Source organism: Rattus norvegicus, chromosome X, assembly GCF_021556685.1.
Source record: "Rattus norvegicus strain SHRSP/BbbUtx chromosome X, alternate assembly SHRSP_T2T, whole genome shotgun sequence".
In the NCBI taxonomy this organism is placed as follows: domain Eukaryota; kingdom Metazoa; phylum Chordata; class Mammalia; order Rodentia; family Muridae; genus Rattus; species Rattus norvegicus.
Window position 1 is genome coordinate 106072275 of NC_141554.1, and position 21343 is coordinate 106093617.

General features: G+C 44.3%; 1 protein-coding gene across 10 annotated transcripts; it reads left to right on the forward strand.

The window, feature by feature from the left end:
* The first annotated feature begins 5506 nt into the window (after window positions 1–5506).
* Armcx4 (armadillo repeat containing, X-linked 4) lies at window positions 5507–15703 on the forward strand. Of its 10 annotated transcripts, none has more exon segments than NM_001433040.1 (6): window positions 5507–5581; window positions 6087–6169; window positions 6953–7032; window positions 7368–7450; window positions 7736–7817; window positions 8139–15703. In NM_001433040.1, a coding segment is annotated over 1 exon segment (7095 nt). In that variant the 5' UTR covers window positions 5507–5581; window positions 6087–6169; window positions 6953–7032; window positions 7368–7450; window positions 7736–7817; window positions 8139–8266; the 3' UTR covers window positions 15362–15703.
* Window positions 15704–21343: the final 5640 nt, after the last annotated feature.

Genomic DNA, 21343 nt, shown 5'->3' on the forward strand with positions numbered 1-21343 from the left:
GACTTTTAATGACTGCTTCTATTTCCTTAGGAGTTATGGGGTTGTTTAACTGGTTTATCTGTTCCTGATTTAACTTCGGTACCTGGTATCTGTCTAGGAAATTGTCCATTTCCTGCAGATTTTCAAGTTTAGTTGAATATAGGCTTTTATAGTAAGATCTGATGATTTTTTGAATTTCCTCTGAATCTGTAGTTATGTCTCCCTTTTCATTTCTGATTTTGTTAATTTGGACACACTCTCTGTGTCCTGTCATTAGTCTGGTTAAGGGTTTATCTATCTTGTTGATTTTCTCAAAGAACCAACTTTTGGTTCTGTTGATTCTTTCTATGGTCCGTTTTGTTTCTACTTGGTTGATTTCAGCTCTGAGTTTGATTATTTCCTTCCTTCTACTCCTCCTGTGTGTATTTGCTTCTTTTTGTTCTAGACCTTTTAGGTGTGCTGTCAAGCTGCTGACATAGGCTCTTTCCTGTTTCTTTCTGCAGGCACTCAGCACTATGAGTTTTCCTCTTAGCACAGCTTTCATTGTGTCCCATAAGTTTGGGTATGTTGTACCTTCATTTTCATTAAATTCTAAAAAGTCTTTAATTTCTTTCTTTATTTCTTCCTTTCCAGGTTATCATTGAGTAGAGCATTGTTCAATTTCCACGTATATGTGGGCATTCTTCCCTTATTGTTATTGAAGACCAGTTTTAGGCCGTGGTGGTCTGATAGCACGCATGGGATTATTTCTATCTTTCTGTACCTGTTGAGGCCCGTTTTTTGACCAATTATATGGTCAATTTTCATCTTACCCTATTTTGAAAGGTAAGAAACAGGATATGGTTAAGACTGCATTAAAAAAAAAACCCTGAATATCTGAAGCAATGATGCTTCAATCAAGATACTACTTGTAGTGCAGGAGAGATGGCTCAGCAGTACAGAGCAGTGGCAATTCTTCCAGAGGACCTAAGTTCAATCCCTGGCACCCACATGGCAGCTCACAGCTGTCTAATCCAACTCCATGTGATTTGACACCTTTACACAGACACACACGAAAGCAGAACACTAATGAACACAAAACAAAAAATAAACCACCTTAAAAGGTGCTACTTCTATTGTTTTGTTCATAAGTTGTAAATAATTTTATGCATGGTATAGTAAATGTTCTAAAAAGTTTTTTTTAACATAAGAGAGGGAGCCTGGAGAAATGGCTCATTACATAGTAGTTTTGGCTGCTCAATTTGCAACATCCACATGATGATTCCCAACCATAGTTAACTCCAATCTCAGGGGCTCCAGCACCCTCTTCGGGCTTCCACCAGGACCAGTTATGAACATGGAGCACAGTCATTCAGATAAAACACTCATGCACATAAAACAAGCAAGTAAATAAATAAAATTTAGGGTAAAAAATAGAATTACCTTATGATACAAAATTCCAACTATTGGGTGCATATTCCGCACATGCCCCAATGAAAATAGTATATAAAAGAACCTATGTCTATATTTGTGGCAGAACTACTCATAATAGTGAAGATATAAAATCAAGCTAAATACCCAGCAATGGAAATATAGATAAAAAGTGTGATAAACACTTGCCATGCATTATCCCTCAGTGATTGAAAAGGATCTGGTCAGTCAGTTGTCATAGCATGGACACACCTGAAAAACAGTGTTGTAATTCTAATACGCCAGCCATCTAAAGAAAAATATTACATGTTTTCATGTATTTGAGGAACTCTACAACTGGATTCATAGCAGTTGAGAGTAAAACAATATTTACCAGAGGCTGAGGCTCAAACAGATAGGACAGGGTTGGTCAAGGTAGACAGGTTGGTCAAGTGGTACAATGTTACAGTTAAACAGGAGGGATAGCAAACCCTGGTATGCTTGCAGAGTAGAGGAACTTCAGGTAACAATAAAGCACTGTGTATTTCATGTAGGTAAAAGAGAAGACTTAATCTCTTTGATTTATCAAAGAGGACTTCTTTGATAAGTGTTTAAGGTAGTGACTACACTAACTACCGATGCTGGGCAGTGTGGTGCAGACCTTCAGTCTCAGAACTTGGGAGGCAAATGAGAGCAGATCCTGTGTTTGAGGTCAGCCAGAAGCATATGGTAAGACTCTGTCTCAAAAAAAGAAAAAGCAAAACATTTGAGGATTTTCCTTCCAGATACTCAAACTTGCTAGGAATCCACACCACTTATAAGGTAGGAAGAGATACATGTATCAGTAAAACACAAATTCCAGTGAACAGATCTGACCACAAATGATCATTTCATATATGATACACCATCTTTGTAAGTTAGTTGGGGGAATAATGGACCATTTTTGTGAATGATGCTGAGGAGATGTGGGTGAACATACAATGATATGAATAGCATTTTCAGACAGGAAATGTAAGTGGTCAGTTAGCCTATGAAGTGGATAGGACAGGAGATAATAAATATAGATTGAGCGTGCCTGTAAATCCAGATAAGGAAGTTGAGGCAGAGGACTCCTGAATTTGAGGCTACCTTGACATACATAGTAGGAGCTTGTCATAAAGAGAAAAATAGAGCTAAGAATAGTAGTACAACCTGTAATTCCAACATTTGGAAGGCAGATCCAGGAGGATTGATGAGTTTGTGGTTAGCATGGTCTAAAGACTGAGATCTTGTTTCAAGAGAAATAAAAGAAAACAAATAAGGGAAAACTATTTATTTGTACTTATAAAAACAAATAGTAAATAATAGAATTAGTCCAATTATCCTCTCAGGATACAACATTTAACCCTTTTAAAAAAATCATTCACAATGTAAAAAAATTATCAAAATTTCTTAATCTCTCCCCTAGTGATAATTTTTTTAAAAAAAGTACTTATTTTTTTATAAGAATTGATTGGTGTTTTGCCTGCATATATGTCTGTGTAAGGGTGTCAGATCCCCAAGAACTGGAGTTACTGACAGTTAAAACCTACTATGTAGGTGCTGGGGGTTGAACCCAAGTCCTCTTGAAGAACAACAGCCAATGCTCTTAAACACTGAGCCATCTCTTCAGCCCCCAATAATTTTTAAACTTGTGTGTGTGTGCGTGCATGTGTGCGTGCGTGCGTGCATGTGTGTGTCTATGTGGAGGCATGCCATGTGTGTATGCATGCCCTCAGAAGCCGGTGGTGGGCAGCAGGTCTCCTGGAGCTGTGAGCCACATCATGTGGGTGCTGGAAACCAAACACAGGACCTCTGGGAGGGCAGTAAGTGCTCTTAACTGCTGAGCCATCTTTCTAGCCTGTTGCAAGATTTAAAAAACCCTTTAATAGTACTGCAAGAAATATCATACTTGGGTGTGGCAGTATATATCTATGTCATTCTCTAAGGATATGTTTACTAAATATCAAAGAGTAGAATTACCCCAGGAAAGAATTGTAGGCTGTTCTATTTATTTTTTTTTCTTTTTCTTTTTTTCGGAGCTGGGGACCGAACTCAGGGCCTTGTGCTTGCTAGGCAAGCGCTCTACCACTGAGCTAAATCCCCAACCCCGGCTGTTCTATTTATTGTTCAATAGATTTTGCCCAATTGCCCTTTATAAAAGGATTGAATTAAAATAGCCATCTCCAACAGAGTATAGGCATCTCCATAGTCCCACTAAATAGTCAATAATATTGAATTTATAAACTTTGATGCCATAGCTTAAACACAGTTGTTTTAATTTGCATGTTTTAAAAATCAAGCACTTTTATATGTTTACTGGACATTTGGATCTTTTGTTTCTCCTCTGTGAATAAATCTGTCTATATTTTTGGCACTTTTTTCTATTTGTTATTTTATTAATAATATGTACGGATATTTAAATTACAATCAGTTCTTTGGTATCTGAAGCTTATGCTTCTTTTAAAAGATGAACACAGATTTAAATTTTTATGTTAATCAATCGATGAATTATTTTCTTTGGTAGAGAAAGTACATTTTGAATTCTGGAAACCCATTAGTAATGTTTTCAAGTATTATGGCTTTCCTGGCTCACCTCCTGAAAGGACCTCCTTCACACAGGGCCCCTCACCAGGGAGGGCCTCAAGCTGGGGTGTCATATTTCAACATTCTAAGAAGGAGGGTGCCTGGACAGTTTATATTTGGAGTATGATTCCCCAGTGGAAACAGGTGGGTGCCTGGTGACTCTTCTGCATATTTTTGTTCCTGAATTCTGGGTTTTGTGAGGGTGGTGCACTGAAGTTATTAAGGAAGGCAGGGAGTAAAAAGACATTTCTTCTGGGGACCACTTGGAATCCTGGACCTTGTTCTTCCATTTCTAAGAGGGAAAGATCACTGATGGCCGAGCTGTTCCAACATGCCCATGGCTGCTGAAAAATGCTCAATGCTCAACCCTGACAGGGTGACCAACAGAAGAGAAATGGCACAACCTGGGGAGATGTCACCCATGCCACTGATAGGATGAAAATTCTACCTTAACGCTTAATGCCTCCTTTCTTTCTTTTTTTCTTTCTATTTTTCTTTCTATGTGGTAGCCATTGCTCCTTTTGTGGGTGTGGTGACATTGATGTAAAAATCCAAACAAACAAACAAACAAACAAACAAAAATGATTAATATCTTTGGATATTAACCTTTAAAGTCACTAGTTTGTAAAGTACTGGGTTCACTCGTTTTGGTCTTTAAAGTATCCAGAGTCTCCTGTGAAGAAGTACTCAGGCACCTGGTAGGCAAAGGTAAGTGCACTAAAACCTCAAAGGCTTTCAATTATTTCTGTAAAACTATCATGTTTTCAAATCTGAATGTCTTTCCAAAGATTAACTTGTCGATTGCATTAAAAGACGGTCTAGCTTTGTTTAGGAAAAAGAATGTATTTAAAATGTCAGCAATTACATCTGTTTTCAGCGCTCAAAAGCAGTTTATAGTAGTTAGAAAGCCCTTTTTTTTAAAGTGTCATAAAATTGTGTAAACGAACGAGTCTTTAAAATTTTTACAACCTGGACATTTTCATGGCTAATGAAAATGTCTTTACTGTATTTTCCCCTTACTGGGAGCGAAAATGATGTCAACAGAAAAGGGAATACAGACAAAGAAAGTAAAGGCTTTGATTGCATGGTTTTCCTTTTTCTCTAGCCGATTTGATGGTGGAATTGTTACTAAGGGAAGGCAGGTTGTATAGAGAGCCAGTGGGGAGCGTTAGTATTGTAGCCTAAGAGGAAAAGAAAGGATTCTTCAAAGATGCAGAAAAGGCTACAGCCGAGGCCTGAGAGTGGGTGGGGGTACAGACCCTTCCTAGTAACCGGAGACCGGTGAACTCCAACCGCTAGATGGTGATGACACTTGTGGGCTCTCAGATTGGAGAGCCCAGAGATGAGTGACAGGGCGGGGCGCGCTGGGACTTTGCGCACGGACGCGAGGAGGGGGTTGCCTGTGCGTACAGAAGGGGGTCCTGTTGACTGCCTTCCGACCAGTGGGGGGGTTGTGAGGAGGAGGGCGAGCGATGACGCGGGGCCCTCACGTGACCCGGAGCTGCAGAGCGACGCAGCCTTGGGTGCAGTCGTCACTCTCGTCTGGCCACCAACTCCCCGCTGCCCTGCGCGCGGCGGGCTGGCATCGGGCCCGGGGCGAGCAGAGCAGGTAAGGGCCCCCGGGCGGCTGCGCCGCGGCCCCGCTAGCTGCAGCCTTTTGATCCCGCAGAGCAATGGAGATGGATTGAGGAGGGGGATGTCCATGCTGGATCAAGTTCAAGGAGCCTTCCTCTCCGATTCTCCCGCGTCCCCCAGCCCCTAGCTGAATCGGTGCTGGGGAACCCCGTGCTTTGACAGGGCCGCTGGTAGGAAGAGTCTCTAGAGGGAAATACAGAGGGAAATGTCCATCCTCTTTAATTAACTCCATCAATGGGCGTCCGCACATGTCCGCGGGCTTCCTGCTCCTTTCAGAGGAGGGACGCGCGCGCCACCGTGGCATTTGCTGAGAAAATGGTGGGCCTTAGTGCCTGGACGGCGGGCTCGGTAGGGGTGGTGTCTCAGAAGGAGGGGAGGGACATTTGACAACCGGATTCCATAAAGGAGAGTGTTGAGATGTGTGGCCTTGGTGCTGGCCGAAGCACTCAGTGCCTTTACTCTTTCCTTTTGGACAATAGTTCGGTGTGGCTCTATTTGTGGTGAGGCGAGGGAAAAACGGAGACAGAGACAAGAGAACTGCACAGGATCTATGGAGGTTAGTGTGAGTACCAATACCGAACCATTGAAGTTCTGTATGAATTCTATGCAGCCACGTAGGCACTGTTAATATTTGTATGTGTGTATGTATATATATATTTGAGTATGTATATATATATTAGTATATATTGTATTTATATATAATTAGGATGTGGGGTGGGGCTAACCTAGGAACTTTACCTAAGCTTTGTTTCCTGAACAGGCTTCGGACTTTTCCCTTAAATTCTATGGTGAACACCAACAAAGACAAAACTTTGTTCTGGATTATTTTGATTTATTTCAGATGATATTAAAAATTCCAATTATTGTGTAAAAAGGACACTATTGTTGGATAGAGCCTTTGGGGGGATGGGATAATGATTTTGCAGAAGCGAAAGCCCTTCTCCATACCTTGTATCTTGCGCTGAGACTCCTAGAGATGGCTTTCAGGGGAAGCAGATGGCAGGCTCTGATTGAAGAATCCTGGGATCTGGGGCGTCCATCTCTTCCACCGTCCTCCAGTTTCCAGAGAGTCGTGTCTACCTGACCATCGTAATAAAGGAAATGGTGGACTTTTGAGGAAAGACCTAGAATCCTACAGGTGGTTTAAAAATAATTTTTCTCTTTTTCTCCCTTTTTACTTTTCCTCTTCCCCTCTCTATTTTATCCATTTCAGTGTAGATGAAGCCCTAGGTTACCACTGTATCTCTGAATCTCCAAAGGCAGGACCGAGGAACACAGATGTTTGGTGCTAGGCTGTCACAAGCACTCAGCGTTCACCCTCTCCTTTTTCTTTGTCTGTTCCCAGGGCTCCACATGTTTGAAGTAGGGCTTTTTACCCCTGAAAGAGGGGGAGACTGTTTTGGAACTGTGGAGGTTGGTATAAAGGTGGGTAGTGGCTGGGGATGACAAAAGAGGGTGGGTTGAGCTTGAAAGGACTCCAGTGGATGGCACTTCTGCCTTGTCTATATACGGTTGATTTGCACAATGCAATGCTGCCATACAACCTGTCCGTTTCAGTGCAGGAAACAGTGGGGATATTTGAGGGACGGTGGACTGGGCTGTGACAAAGAAGCCTTGAGATGGGATCTTAAGATAGGAATACAGTGTTAAAATGGTTCAGGACTCTGGCAATGCAAACATTGTAACCAAGAATTGAGGTGTTTGTTCTACTAAGCTCACAGCTCCCATGACTTCCTGTTTATCTATCTATGTGTCTATAGATCCTTCTGCATGTCTGCTTCAGAGGCTGAGATTCATGGAAGCAAGGAAGAAAAGAGGAAATTATCTCTGACCAGGATAACTGGTAAGAGGGAGGGACGTGCCTGCTATGTCTCTAATGTGGGTTAGTGGAGACCAGTGTGCATTCCAAAAGAGACAGTCAGGAGGGGCTTCTTATTCTGCTTTACGGCCATTTTTCTCACTATTCCTGATATTTACCCCAAACCTTTACCTTGATTCTGGTCTATGGAAAAGAGTGTTATAGCACCTAAGGAAATTGGACAAATTGAAAGGATAAATTGCTGATAATATGACTGCTCCATCAAGAACAAACTCCTCTCTGTGTCTCTCTTTGTCTTCATTTCTCTAGGTCTAAAGGTCTCATGACTCTATACTTTAGAGTGCGTCACCAAGCAAAAGAAGGATAGAAGTGGCAACTTCGTTCATTCCAGGTTCGTATGAGCGGGGACCTGTAATAATAATGATAACCATTATTACATAGGAGATCCCTTACAAATCTAGTCCTGAGACTTTCTGTCCCTCGTCCACTCACTATTAGCCTTCCTGCCATCCTTGACTCAATTCATTTGGCATATGAAAATGGCTGGGCATTGGGGAGCATAGGAAGAAATGAAATAAGGGGTGAAAAATTTGCCAACCATCCTCTTCTAACAAGTTCATTCCTACCCTTTCCGGTTCCTGTTTATATCTATTTGAATAATGCCGGAGAGTTAGAAGAGACGGTTAAATTCATTTCCTTCTTCCACTTCTAGGTCTACTTCCAGGGGCAGCTCTGCTGGCCTTTAAGTGGTTAAGCACCATTGCCCAGACACACCATCCTCTTTCCTAGCCCGAGTGAGCCCTCCTATACATTGTCCGTGCCTTCAGCAGGGGTGATTACATGGGCCGTGTTCAGGATGTGGGCTGGGCCACTGCAGGACTGGTGATCTGGGCTGGTACCTGCTACTGCATTTACAGATTAACCAAGGGAAGAACTCAGAGTGTGAGCGGACTTGCCAGAAATGGGTCCAGAATCGAGACGGAGACTATGGTTGGGGAACAGAACCAGACCTTGGCCACAAGTGAAGCCATGGCTGGAAGAGAGGCTGAGACTAGAATCAAGACTGAACCAGAATCTGGAGAAGGAGGTGAGCCTGTGGCTGAAGTAGACTTCAAGGTCCCTGTTCTAGTTAGACCCAGTGACAATTGTCAGGCCAAGACAATGCTTGAGGAAGAGATAGAGACCCAGTCTGAGACCAGTTCATTGGTGGAAACTGTGGTCATGGCAGAGGCAGTGACTTTGACTGAATCCACATCCCAAGCCAAGGAAGTAACCATGAAAGAGGCGGTTACACAAACTGATGCCGAGGCTGAGGCAGTAGGCAAGAAAGAGGCAGTGACTCAGACCAAAGCTAAAGCTTGGGCAATGGCTGGCAGGGCAGAGGTCAAGAAAGAAGCGATGACCCAGACCAAAGCAGAAGCTCATACATTGGATGAAAAAGAGACAGAGATTAACAGAGTGACAGTGACACAGAGTGAGGTCTTGGCAGTGACCAAGGAAGTAGTCAAGATCGGAAGCATGAATGAGACTGGAATTGTGGCTGAAGCCACGATGAGGTCCCTGGAAGAGACTCTGGCTGTGCCTAGGACTCAGTCTGAGGCTAGGCTTGATGCCACAGTTGCTACTAAGGAGAATCCTAATGATTTGTCTGTTGTAGTGGCTGGAGTGGACATGAAGTCCTATGCACAGTCTCAGGCTGTGACCATAGTCAAAAATGATGATATGGCTGGTGCCGAGACTGACAACCAGGAGGATCTCAAAAACATGTCTAAGGCAGGGTCTGGGGTAGATATGAAGGCTTCTGGTCAGCCTCATACTGCTGCCAGCATTCTGGCTGAAGCTGTGCCAGGGGCAAAGAATGATGCTTGGGACAATGCAAATGACATTTGTGAAGCAGAGACAGATATAAGAACTTGTATAATACAACCTGAGACTGTGGCCAAGATAGAGGCTGAGGCAACGTCTGGTGCCATGATGGACGGTGGGGAAGCTGCCAGTGTTAAGGCAATGACTGATGCTGACGTAACAGATACTCAGCCTCAAACTGTAACCAGTGATCAGACTGAAGCCATGCCTGATGCCAAGGTTAAGGGTAAAGGTAATGCCAGTGCACTGGCTAAAGCAGGGGCCAAGGCAAACACCAAAACCAATTTGCAGACTGATGCCTTGTCTGATCCCGGGGATAAAAACCGAAGTGATAACAATGTCATGGCTAAGGCAGAGACTGGTATAGACATGGTTTCCCCTACCCAGACTGAGCCTGTGGCCAATGTCCAGGGTGATGACTTGCCAGATGGCAAAATCAAGGCTAAGGACAATGCCAATACCACATCTAAGGAAGGAGCTCAGGCTACGGCCCAGAGCCAGGGTGAAGCCTTACCTAATACTAAAGGTAAGGCTAGAGGTAAAGCCAAAGCCAAGTGTAAGGCAGCGGCTGGGACGGACACGAAAACGTGTGCACAGCCTCAGGCTGGGACCAAAGCTGAGGCCTTGTCTGATTCCAAGGTTGATAGCAAAAGTGACTCTAATGCTGTTTCTAAAGCAGGGGCAAAGGCAGACCAGAAAGCCTGTGGTCAGCCACAGCCTGTGGTCAATTGCCAGAATGAGGTCTTGCCTGGTACTAAGAATAAGGTCAAGGGCAATCCGAATCCTATGCCTAAGACAGAGGCTGGGACAGCTCCAACAAGCTCTGCCCAGACTAATGTTGTGAGCAGTTCCCAAGGTGAGACCACCCCTGGAGCCAAGAATAAGGCCAAGGGTAATCGGAATTCTGTGCCTAAAGCAGGGGCTGGGCCAGATACAACGGGTTCTGCCCAGTCCCAGACTGTAGCCAGTTCCCACAGTGAGGCCTTACCTGGTGCCAAGAATAAAGTTAAGAGCAATCCCAATGTGCCTAAGGCAGAGGCTGGGGTCGGTGCCTGTCCCCAGTCTGTGGCTGCTTCCCAGGGTATTGCCTTGACTGGTACCAAGACTAAGGTCAAGGGCAATTCTAATGCTGTGTCTAAACAAGATACTGGGGCAGGTACAATGGGCTCTGTCCATGCCAAGGCTGTGGCAAATTCCCAGGGTGAGACCTTACCTGGTTCCAAGAATAAGGTCAAGGGTAATTCCAATGCTGTGCCTAAGGCAGAAGCTGGGGCAGGTACAACAGACTGTATTCAGCCCCAGGCTGAGGCCTTGCTTGGTGCCAGAAATAAGGCTAGGGGTAATTCCAGTTCTGTGCCTAAGGCAGAGTCTGGGGCGAGTACAATACTGGCTTTGGCTTCTTCCCAGGCTGAGGCCTTGCTTGGTGCCAGAAATAAGGTCAGGGGTAGTTCCAATGCTACACCTAAGGCAGAGGCTGGGGTAGGTTCAAGGGGCTGTGCCCAGTCCCAGGCTGTGGTCAGTTCACAGAATGAAACCTTGCTTGGTGCCAGGAATAAGATTAGGTCCAATGCTGGTACTAAATCAGGAGCAAGAACAGGTACAAGGAGCTCTGCTCAGCCCCAGGCTGTAGTCAGTTCTCAGAATGAAACTTTGCTTGGGGCAAGGGATAAAGGTCTGTCCAGCTCGCAGGTAGAAGCCACTGCAGACAATAGGATCTACGCAAAGCCCATGGTAGCGGCTGTGCCCACTTCTGAAATGGTGACTGTGGCAGGTACCCAGCCTAACATTCATGATTACTACTGGAATGGGATTGGTGTTGAGGATTGGATTGCTGCTGAGCGGTGGATCAAATTTAGGTTTCAGACTATAGATGGAGACTGGGAGAATAGTGTATCCTGGACTGAGGATGACAGTGGAGCCAGTATTGGGCCCTGGAGTGGGGCTAATGACAAGGCTGGCGTTGTTAGCTCCTGGGCTGTGGCTTGTGATGAAACTAGCATTAAGTCCTGGACTGGGGCTAGGACGGACAATGAGGTTGCTCTTGGGTCCTGGGTAGGTGCTGGTGACCAGGCCAGTGGAGCACTCTGGGCAGGAGCTCAGACGAGTGAGGGGACCTGGGTTGGAGACAAAGCCACTGCAGCTTCCTGGACTGGGGCTGAGAACCAGATCACTGCAGGTTCTTGGGTTGTCTCTGGAAACCAGGCCATTGCTGGGCCCTGGGCTGTGAGTCAGGTTAGTGATGGGTCGTGGCCTACAGTCCAGGCCAGTGGAGTGTCCTGGGTTGTGGACCAGGCTACTGGGACCTGGACTGTGGCTGAGAACCAGACTGGTGCAGTGTCTTGGGCTGGAGCTGGCAATATAGTTAGTATTGGATACTGGACTGGGGCTGTAGACCAGACCAATGCAGTGTCCTGGACAGGGACTAGTGATCAGGTTGGTGGTGAGGCTAAGCCAAGGTTTGAAGATCAGGCCAGTGAAAAGGGGTCTTGGACTGTAGTTCAGACTAGTGGAGAGTCCAGGTTGGGATCTGAGGATCAGTCCAGTGGAAGGTCTTGGACTGAGGCTGTAGACCAAACCAGTGCAGCATCCAGGCTTGGAACTGTAGATCCAGCTGCTGGTACATCCTGGGTTGGAACTGGGGACCAGACTGTTGGAGGATCTACATCAGGGTCTGCAGAGCAGTCTGGTAGTGGCTCATGGGCTGGCACTAGGAATCTGGCTGGGGAAAGATCTTGGACTGGGACTGGTGATCAGCCAGATGGTGCAACCAAACCTAGTTTTGAGAATCAGACTAGTGATGAAGGGTCTTGGACTGGCACTATTGGCCAGCCTAGTGGAGGTTCCAAGTCAGTGTCTGAGGACCAGTCTGCTGCGAGATCCTGGACAGATTCTGGAGACCAACTCAGTGGAGGATTCTTGGTTGGGCCTTTGGACCAGGCTAGCTCAGAGTCTCAGCCTGTCTCTGGAGAAATGGCTGCTAGTGGAGTAGATCAGTCTAGTGGAGGAGGATGCTGGACTGGATCTGGGGACCAGTCTGGCGGAGAATCTAGGCTGGGTCCCAGGGACCAATCGAATGGAGAGTCTTGGCCTGGCACTGGAGATCAGACCAGTGGATGGTACTGTACTTACACTGGGACTCAGACTATTGGAGGTGGCTCTTGGGTTGGGCCCGGGGCTCAGGATGTTGGAGGGTCAAAGCCAGTGCACATGAACCAGACTAGTGGTGGGGCCTGGCTTGGCACTGGGACTCAGGTCAGTGCAGTGTCCTGGACTGGTGATCAAGTTGGTGGCTGTCCCAAACCTGGATTTGAGGATCAGACCATTGGAGGAGGATTCTGGGCTGGTGCTGGGGACCAGACCACTGGAGGATCCAGGCCAGCTGTGTCTGAGGATCAGTCTAGTGCAGGAGTTTCCTGGGGTGGCACTGGTGCTCATGTTATTGGAGGGTCCACTGATCAGTCCAGTGGTGGGTCCTGGCCTGGTATGGGGAATCAGGTCAGTGGAGGGTCTTGGATTGGGCCTGTGGATCAGACTAGTGGCTGTACTAAATCTGGATTTGAAGATCAGTCATGTGGAGGAGGCTCCTGGGCTGGCGCTGGGGACCAGACTAGTGGAGAATCCTGGCCTGGGTCTAGGGCTAGTAATGAAGCCAGTGGAGGATCTAGGCTAGATTCTCAAGACCAGGCCGGTGGAGGGTCCTGGATTAGGTCTGAGGATCAGGCCAGTGGAAGATTCCTTGTCAGTGCTGAGGTGGAGGCTAATGAAGGATTTTGGTTTGGGCCTGGGAGTGAGGCCTTTATAGGGTCTTGGTGCTGGACAGAAGAGGCTACTATTTTGCCTGTAGCTGAGATGAAAGAGGAGGCCAGTACTGAATCCACATCAGGGACTAGGGAAGAAACCATCGTTAGTTCTGGCGTAGGGGATGAAAAGAAGACCAGTACTGAATCCTGGACCAGATCTGAAGAGACAGCATTTACAGGCACCTGTGCTGGGAGTGAGACTGACACTGTGGCTGGAGCTCAGGCTGAAGTTGAGCCTGAATCAAAGGCTAGACCTGAGGCTGAGGCTGAGGCTGAGGCTGAGGCTGAGGCTGAGGCTGAGATTTCGGTTGAGGCTGAGGTGCGAGTGGGGACGAGGGCTGATGCTGGGGCAGCAGTTGCAACTGATTCTGAAGCCAGAGCTGAGACAGGGGCTAGAGTTGAGGCAGGGGCTGCAGCTGAAGCTGGAATGGGGTTTTGGCCCTGGAATGGAGATGGCACCACTAAAGGGTCTAGGCTTGGAGCGGAGGCTGAGGCTGGAGTTGGGGGAGGAGCAGAGGCTGAAACTGAGACTGAGAATAGCATGGGATTTTGGTTCTGGAATGGAGATGCAGCTACTGACGAGTCTAAGCTTGGTACAGAGGCTAAAGCTGAGGCTGAAATTGGAACAGGGACAGGGACAGAGCCAGAGACAGGGACAGGAGTGGGTGGGGGGGCAGAGGCTGTGGCTGAGACCAGCATGGGATTTTGGTTCTGGGATGGAGATGGAGGCACTAAAGGGTCTAGGCTTGGGACTGAGGCTGAGGCTGGAGTTGGGGCAGGAGCTCAGGCTGGGGCTGAAGCTGTGGCTGAGACTAGCATGGAATTTTGGTCCTGGGATGGTGATCAAGCTACTAAAGGGTCTAGGCTTGGGGCTGAGGCTGAGCCTGGGGCTGGAGTTGTGGCTGAGGCTGGGGCTGAGACCAGTATGGGGTTTTGGTTTTGGAATCAAGACTCAACCACTAAAGGGTCTGGGCTTGGGGCTGAGGCTGGGAATGGCTTAGGGTCTTGGACTTTATCTACAAATGTAAACGATGATGAAGATGAGGAGGAGGATGAACTAAGTAGAGAATCCAGCCCTGGTATTGAAGAGATCAGTCTAAGAACCCTATTCGGGGCCGAGAGTGAGGACAGTAATGACCTTAGATCTACAAATGAAAAAGATGTTAATTCTGAATCTGGGACTGGGGATAAGGCTGACGACTCTAAAGGGCAGTTTGATGCTGCTAATGGAGTTGACATAAGGTCCTGGTTCTATACTGGTAATGAAAGCAGATGTCAAAATGAGTCTTCATCTCAGGTGAAAGCCAAAAAGTCAATGGAATCAAGGGGTATATATCCATCCATGGTCCCTGGGGCAGGAATGGGTGTATGGGATGGAGCCATTGTTTGTTCGGAAAGCAAGTTATTACACAAAACCAGCTTTCCAGGAGAAGATGGCTTCAGAAGGCAAGTCAATCCTGGAGTCAAGGTGCACTCCTGCAACTGCCGCTGTAAACGTACTGTCAATCTGGATCCACACGATCTTGAAAAACTCATCTGCATGATCGAAATGACTGAAGATCCTTCTGTTCACGAAATAGCCACTAATGCTCTGTATAACAGTGCTGATTATCCTTATCCCCAGGAAATTGATCGGAATATAGGTGGAATTTCAGTTATCCAAAGCTTATTGAACAATCCCTATCCCAATGTCCGGCAAAAGGCTTTAAATGCACTGAATAACCTCTCAGTTGCTGCTGAAAACCATAGAAAGGTTAAGACATATTTAAGTCAAGTATGTGAAGATACTGTCACCTATCCCTTGAATTCAAATGTGCAAGTGGCTGGACTCAGATTGATAAGGCACCTGACTATTACTAGTGAGTATCAGCATATGGTTACCAATTATATTTCAGAGTTTCTCCGTTTGTTGGCTCTGGGAAGCGGAGAAACTAAAGACCATGTTTTAGGAATGCTTGTGAATTTCTCTAAAAATCCATCCATGACAAGAGACCTGCTAATTGCCAACGCACCAACAGCACTGATCAACATTTTTAGCAAGAAAGAGACGAAAGAAAATATCCTTAATGCTCTTTTACTTTTTGAAAATATAAACCATCATTTTAAGAAAAGAGGGAAAACATATCCCCAAGACCGCTTCAGTAAAACCTCCCTTTATTTCCTGTTTCAACGACCTAAAGCCTGTGCCAAGAAACTTAGAGCCTTAGCAGCAGATTGTAGTGACCCAGAGGTGAAAGAAAAAGTTGAGGTATTGATAAATAAACTCTGACTGTCTATCTGTTTCCCCCAAAGTATGAGTAATGTTTTGGTTTTACCTCCTGGACATGATGCACATTGTACCTTGCATTAGAACTTTGAAACTGATGTTGCCTACGAGGATCTAGAGCTGGACAGTTTGATGAACACCAAATGAGTTCCCGCTTGTGCTGAAAATACATGTGTCAATTTTTATCTTGTCTGGATTGAGATATTTTTAGTATGCTTCATGAGCAAAAGCCAACCGATTCTTCATAAGTAAGGTAATCTTTGGTCCTTTGTGTGGACTTATGTTTATACATTTGAGACTTTATTTTTGTGTCATCAATAAACTTGTGTGTTTTAAGAAGCGGAAGAAGAGATGTTGTGTTCATTCTTAGCTTTATGATCTGTTCACAAAGATAAGATATATGGCAATCAAATCAGGAGTCACAGACTGCTGGGCTGTTGGTCACACACAGCTGCTTCCTATTAGTGCTTAGAGACAGCAAAAACTGCTGCACAATGTGTCAGTATCCAGGGGCTGCTTTATGGAAAAGGAAGTCTTTTCAAGCAAACCATTGGGAAAGGTCAAAAAGGCCATTTGAGGAAGAAAGACAAGGAAGTGGGAATCCAGTTCTGGCTAGCCTTGGGTAGAATGTTTGAGCAGGGCCGTGAGAGGAAATAAAAGAGAGGAAATTCTTCTGGCTTCTGTCTACAGAGCACCTCTGATTGCTAATCTAGAGTGTTTGAATCTTATATCTATCCCTTAGAAACATCAAGGACTTCCACGACCAGAGGCTGGAAGGAAAGTAAAATGATTGGTTTGTGTTCAGCATCTGTCCAAAGTTGGAGTGAGGACAAGAATGGTGACTAGAGATAGGCAAACAAGCTAGGAAGCTACCACCATAGCCAAGGCATGAGATGATAAACGTCTGAAATGTCATTCATTCCTGTGGGATTGTAAGGATAGCAAATAAGTGAGCTATCTCTCCTTTGTGACTTACTATGTAGTCAAGGCTGGCCTTGAATTCCTGTCAATCCTCTAACCTCAGCTTTCCAAGTATTGGAAGGGTAGGCCTGAGTCACTGTGCCTTGGGTCAGAAGGCCTTGTAATGAGTAGGTGCTCCAACCTATTCTGGGGACATAGAAAAAGAATCAGTTTTCTTTTAGGGTTGTGGAGTCCATGGGAACATGTCCTTTTTCATAGCCACCTCTGGTGTCTATAGAAGTATGTAATAAAATAATTTTGACTTAATAAGAAACTATAGTTGAAAGAAAATAAAAGTTAGTATTTGCATCAGGATTTCTTTAGTAAGATTGGTTGGAGTGGGTTTTCACAGAACTATCAAGAATGATGTTGAGACACACAGGGATCCAAATTTCTTCCACTTCACAGTGTTGGCAGGGGTATCTGTGTGTGTGTGTGTGTGTGTGTGTGTGTGTGTGTGTGTGTGTGTGTGAGCATTCAGACTGTGGCAGCATACAAGGTATGTTCCTGAGCATTGCAGTCCTTATCTACAGACTTCGTTTCTCTGTATTCAAAAAGAAACTAGGAAAAGGAAATTAGTAAAGGAAAAAATAAAATGTTTTAGCAGTTTGGCCTAGTTTGTGGGTGGAGAGAACATGTGGGATTCTTACAGTTTATGCAAAGCTTTATAGCAATACAAATACAAATTCATAGCAAAACAGGTTCCAGGAAGGGGCTGGAGAGATAACTCAGCAGTAAAGAGCAATGGCTGCTCTTCCAGAGGTCCTGAGTTCAATTCCCAGCATCTACATGGCAGCTTACAACTGTCTAATTCCAGTTCTAGGGGATTTGGCATTCTCACACAGACATATATGCAAGCAACACACTGATGCACATAAAAATAAATGTGTGTGTTTATGTATGTGTGACTATGTGTGTGTGTGTAGGTGTGTGAGTGTGTGTGTATGTGTGAGTGTGTGTATGTGTGTGTGAGTGTATGTGTGTATGAGTATGTATGTGTGTGTAGGTGTGTGTATGTGTAGGTGTATGTGTGTGTAGGTGTGAGTAAGTGTGTGTAGGTGTGAGTGTGTGTAGGTGTGAGTGTGTGTAGGTGTGAGTGTGTGTATGTGTGTGAGTGTGTATATGTGTGTGTGAGTGTATGTGTGAGTGTGTGTGTGTGTGTGTGTGTGTGTGTGTTAGGTGAAGGAGCTTGCCATGTAGGAGTGAGTTCTCTCCTTTTACCACGTGGGCTCTGGGTATTGAACTCAGGTTGTCAGGCTTGGCAGCAACTGCCTTTACCCTCTGAGCTGTCTCTCTAGCCTGAGTATGTTCCTCAGTCCAATAATTCTTCTTGTAGAAATCTGTTTTTGGGAGCAAATTAAACAATCAGCTTGCAACAAGTTGTTCGTCTTCAAACTCTTCTGAAGAGTTAAAAAGTATTCGGTTATTTAAAATAGACATCTACCTTTATGACAGAATTCAGCATATAATCTTCAGTAGGAAGACAGACTATAGAAGTGTATATGCTTTCTGTGAAAAAAATGTGCATTTAAATGATCCCCAATGGAGTAAGGAGATTGATGTAGTAATGTGCTTGCTGTGCAATCATGGGGGATTGTGTTTGGATCTACAGTGCTCATGTAAAAAGCTAAACTAGTAGCACTTGCCTGCAATCCCTGTACTGTTGACTCAGGCACAGGATGATCCTGCTGCTGCTGCCTTGCTGCTCAGCCAATCTAGACAATTGGTGAGCTCCAGGTTCAGTGAGTGACAGTGCCTGAAAGCCACCAGCACTACAACCACCACAACAATCAAGGTGGAAGGCCAATGAGATAGTTCAGTCTTACAAACACTTGCTGCTCTTGCAAAGGACCCTAGAGCATTTCTCAGCACCCATGTAGGGCAGCTGACAACCATTTAAAACTCTAGCTTCAAGGGATCTGACACCCTCTTCCAGCACCCATGCACACCCACATACCTATGGTATACACTCAGATTCACACTTAAACATAAATTAAAAAATTAAATTCATCTTTAACAGCTCCTCCACCCACAAATTAGGAGAACCAGTAGAGGAAATCACCCGAATTGACCTCTGACCTCCACAAGCACGTGCACCTCCTATATGGGCACACACATGTATAAACACATACACATCAAACAACATTGTCCTCTAAAAATGAACTTGCATATACTATGAGAACATTGACTATTTTAATAGGTGTTGGTTAGACTGATCAGAGGTTTTATTTTTTTTCTTATGATTAAAAAAGATTTACTTATTCTTTATTTTTTGACACAAAGTCTCACCATGTAGCCCTGGCTGTTTGGAACTCACCCTGTAGACCAGGCTGGCTATGACCTCACTGGAATCCACTTGCCTCTGTCTCTTGGGTGCTGGCATTAAAGACATTTGCCACTGCAGCTTCCTTTACCTTTCTGTGTATGAGTGTTTACCTGCATGGGTGTATGTGCAGCATGTGTATGCCTATGCCTAATGCTCATAGAAGCTGGAAAGTGGTCTTGGATCCTCTGGTATTTGATATACGGATGGTTGTGAACCACCACGGAGGTGCTGGGAATCAAAGTCCTCTACAAGAGCCCTATGATTTTAAAAGCATCTGTGTTTTATAACTTTTATATAATAAATAGAAGTTCCCTGTATAGTTTAACCCAAGATAAAAGAATATATTTTAGATGGGTAGAACTGTCAGTTGCAATTGAAAACCCGAGAGCAAAATTCTTTTTTTTTTTAAATTCATGTTTTTTTTTATTAACTTGAGTATTTCTTATATACATTTCGAGTGTTATTCCCTTTCCCGGTATCCGGGCAAACATCCCCCTCCCCCCTCCCCTTCCTTACGGGTGTTCCCCTCCCAACCCTTCCCCCATTGCCGCCCTCCCCCCACCAGTCTAGTTCACTGGGGGTTCAGTGAGAGCAAAATTCTAAAGATTCATGTATTAAGTCTAAATATTTGGAAGGTGTAACTTAAGGATTTAAATGCATGTCTAAATTAACCTGTTAGTGTTTAAATTTTATTCTCTTAAACTGTTCTATAAAATCAAAGTATTATTGATCTATATTCAGTGGCACAGACTTATTATCCTAGCTAATCAGAGGACTGAATCAGAAAGGTTGGACAAAATAATGAGGCATCATAAAAACAAAAACAAAACAGAACAATTCTTAAGGCTAGTGTTTGAGGACCACCAACATTTCCTTGTAAAGAAATGGTGGCCCACACCTTTAATCCTAGCATTAGAAGGCAGAAACAGAGACAAAGAAGGCTTTTCTTAAGTTTGAGACCAGCTGGTTTACATAATAAGTGCCAGGATAGCCACAGCTATGTACAGAGACACTGTTTCAAAAAAATAAAAATATCTCATTGTAGTGGATTCTACTATCTGATGCCTGATCCCTTTTCAAGAATAAAAGTACTTCATTCATTTGTTAGGAATGATGTTAGTAGACAGCTCTCAGATGTTATAACTTGTCAAAATTGCATCAACTGAAGATAGCCATCGCCCCAAAATCACCTGCTCAATTTCCTGGGGGCATTTTATATCCAATTGTCTCTGTCTGGTCCAGCTTTCTTCTTTTCCTTTCAATGGATGCTGATCCCATAGGATTCCCTAATAAAGACCAGCATGCTATATTCTGTCTTTGCTTGCTCCCAAGAGAACAAACCTTCAAGAATCAATACAAGAAGCTGTTCAAGAAGGCAAACACCGGGAAGAAATATTCTAGACATCGTTTGCTGACCGGTTGCTTGACCGGATGCAAACTCCATCATTAGTGGTATGTTGCAGAGATAGAAATATGAATAGAGTGGCAGAAGAATGGTTAGAGAATTTGCTGATGGCAGGGAAAGCATTGTCTGGCACCATATGTCAAAACTTGAAAAATGGGCCTGGAGACAAGGCCCATTAAGAGCACTTGTTGTTCTTGCAGAGGATCCAGATTTGATTTCAAACATCTACATAGTAGTTCGTAACTATCTGTAGGTCCTGGGGATTTGATGCCCTCTTCTGACTGTGGGCACCAGGCATGCACATGACATACATATGTGCATGCAAACAAGCTACTCTTGCACATAAATAAAATACATAAACCTAAAATACATTTAAAATACCTTGATAAGCATGGTATAAATTTTATATGTTATAAAGTTTTTTTTAAGTTTGGGAATATGGAAAGTTATTAAGTTGGATTGACATTTAAAAAAAACAAAAAAGAAATAAATTAAAACCTGTAAAAGCGGGGCTGGAGAGATGGCTCAGCGGTTAACAGCACTGACTGCTCATCCAGAGGTCCTGAGTTCAATTCCCAGCAACCACATGGTGGCTCACAACCATCTGTAATGGGATCCGATGCCCTCTTCCGGTGTGTCTGAAGACAGCTACAGTGTACTTATATACATTAAATAAATAAATATATCTTTAATACTCTCCTTTAAAAAAACCTGTAAAAACTGTATTCAAAAATAAGAGAGCTTCCCACTCAGATTATGCAAAACTTTAATGTACAGAAAGAAAAATATGAGTAAGCATAGGAATTATTTTTTTAAAGTAAAGCTTCAAAGAAAGTTCTAGTCATAACCAAGACAAATCTTCTATTTCAGACCAGAGCCCTGTGCCCTTGCGACCCATAGGATGGAGCTTCTTGATTGTTATTCGTAAATATTTGAGCCTCCTACATTTCTCTGATTCTTTTAAGTACTCAGAACTGCCCCACTCTTGACTCCTGAAGGCTGGAAGTCTACCTTTCTTGGAGATTCAAGCATGCCTTTCCTCTTTAAGACGACATGGATTGACTTTGACTCTGGATTCTGTTCTTGTGTCTTATCTTAGCACTTGGCCCATCTCTAGGTTCAAAGCACAGTATAACCTATCTGGGACATATTAAATGTCATAAGAAAGGAAAGGGAATATACAGGTAAGTGGCTGTAAGTTCTGACTAGCTATCAGTCCCAGCAGGTATTGATCTGCACAGGAGTGATTAGTGGCTCTAGGGCACAAAATGGAATTTGAGAATGTTTACAATGT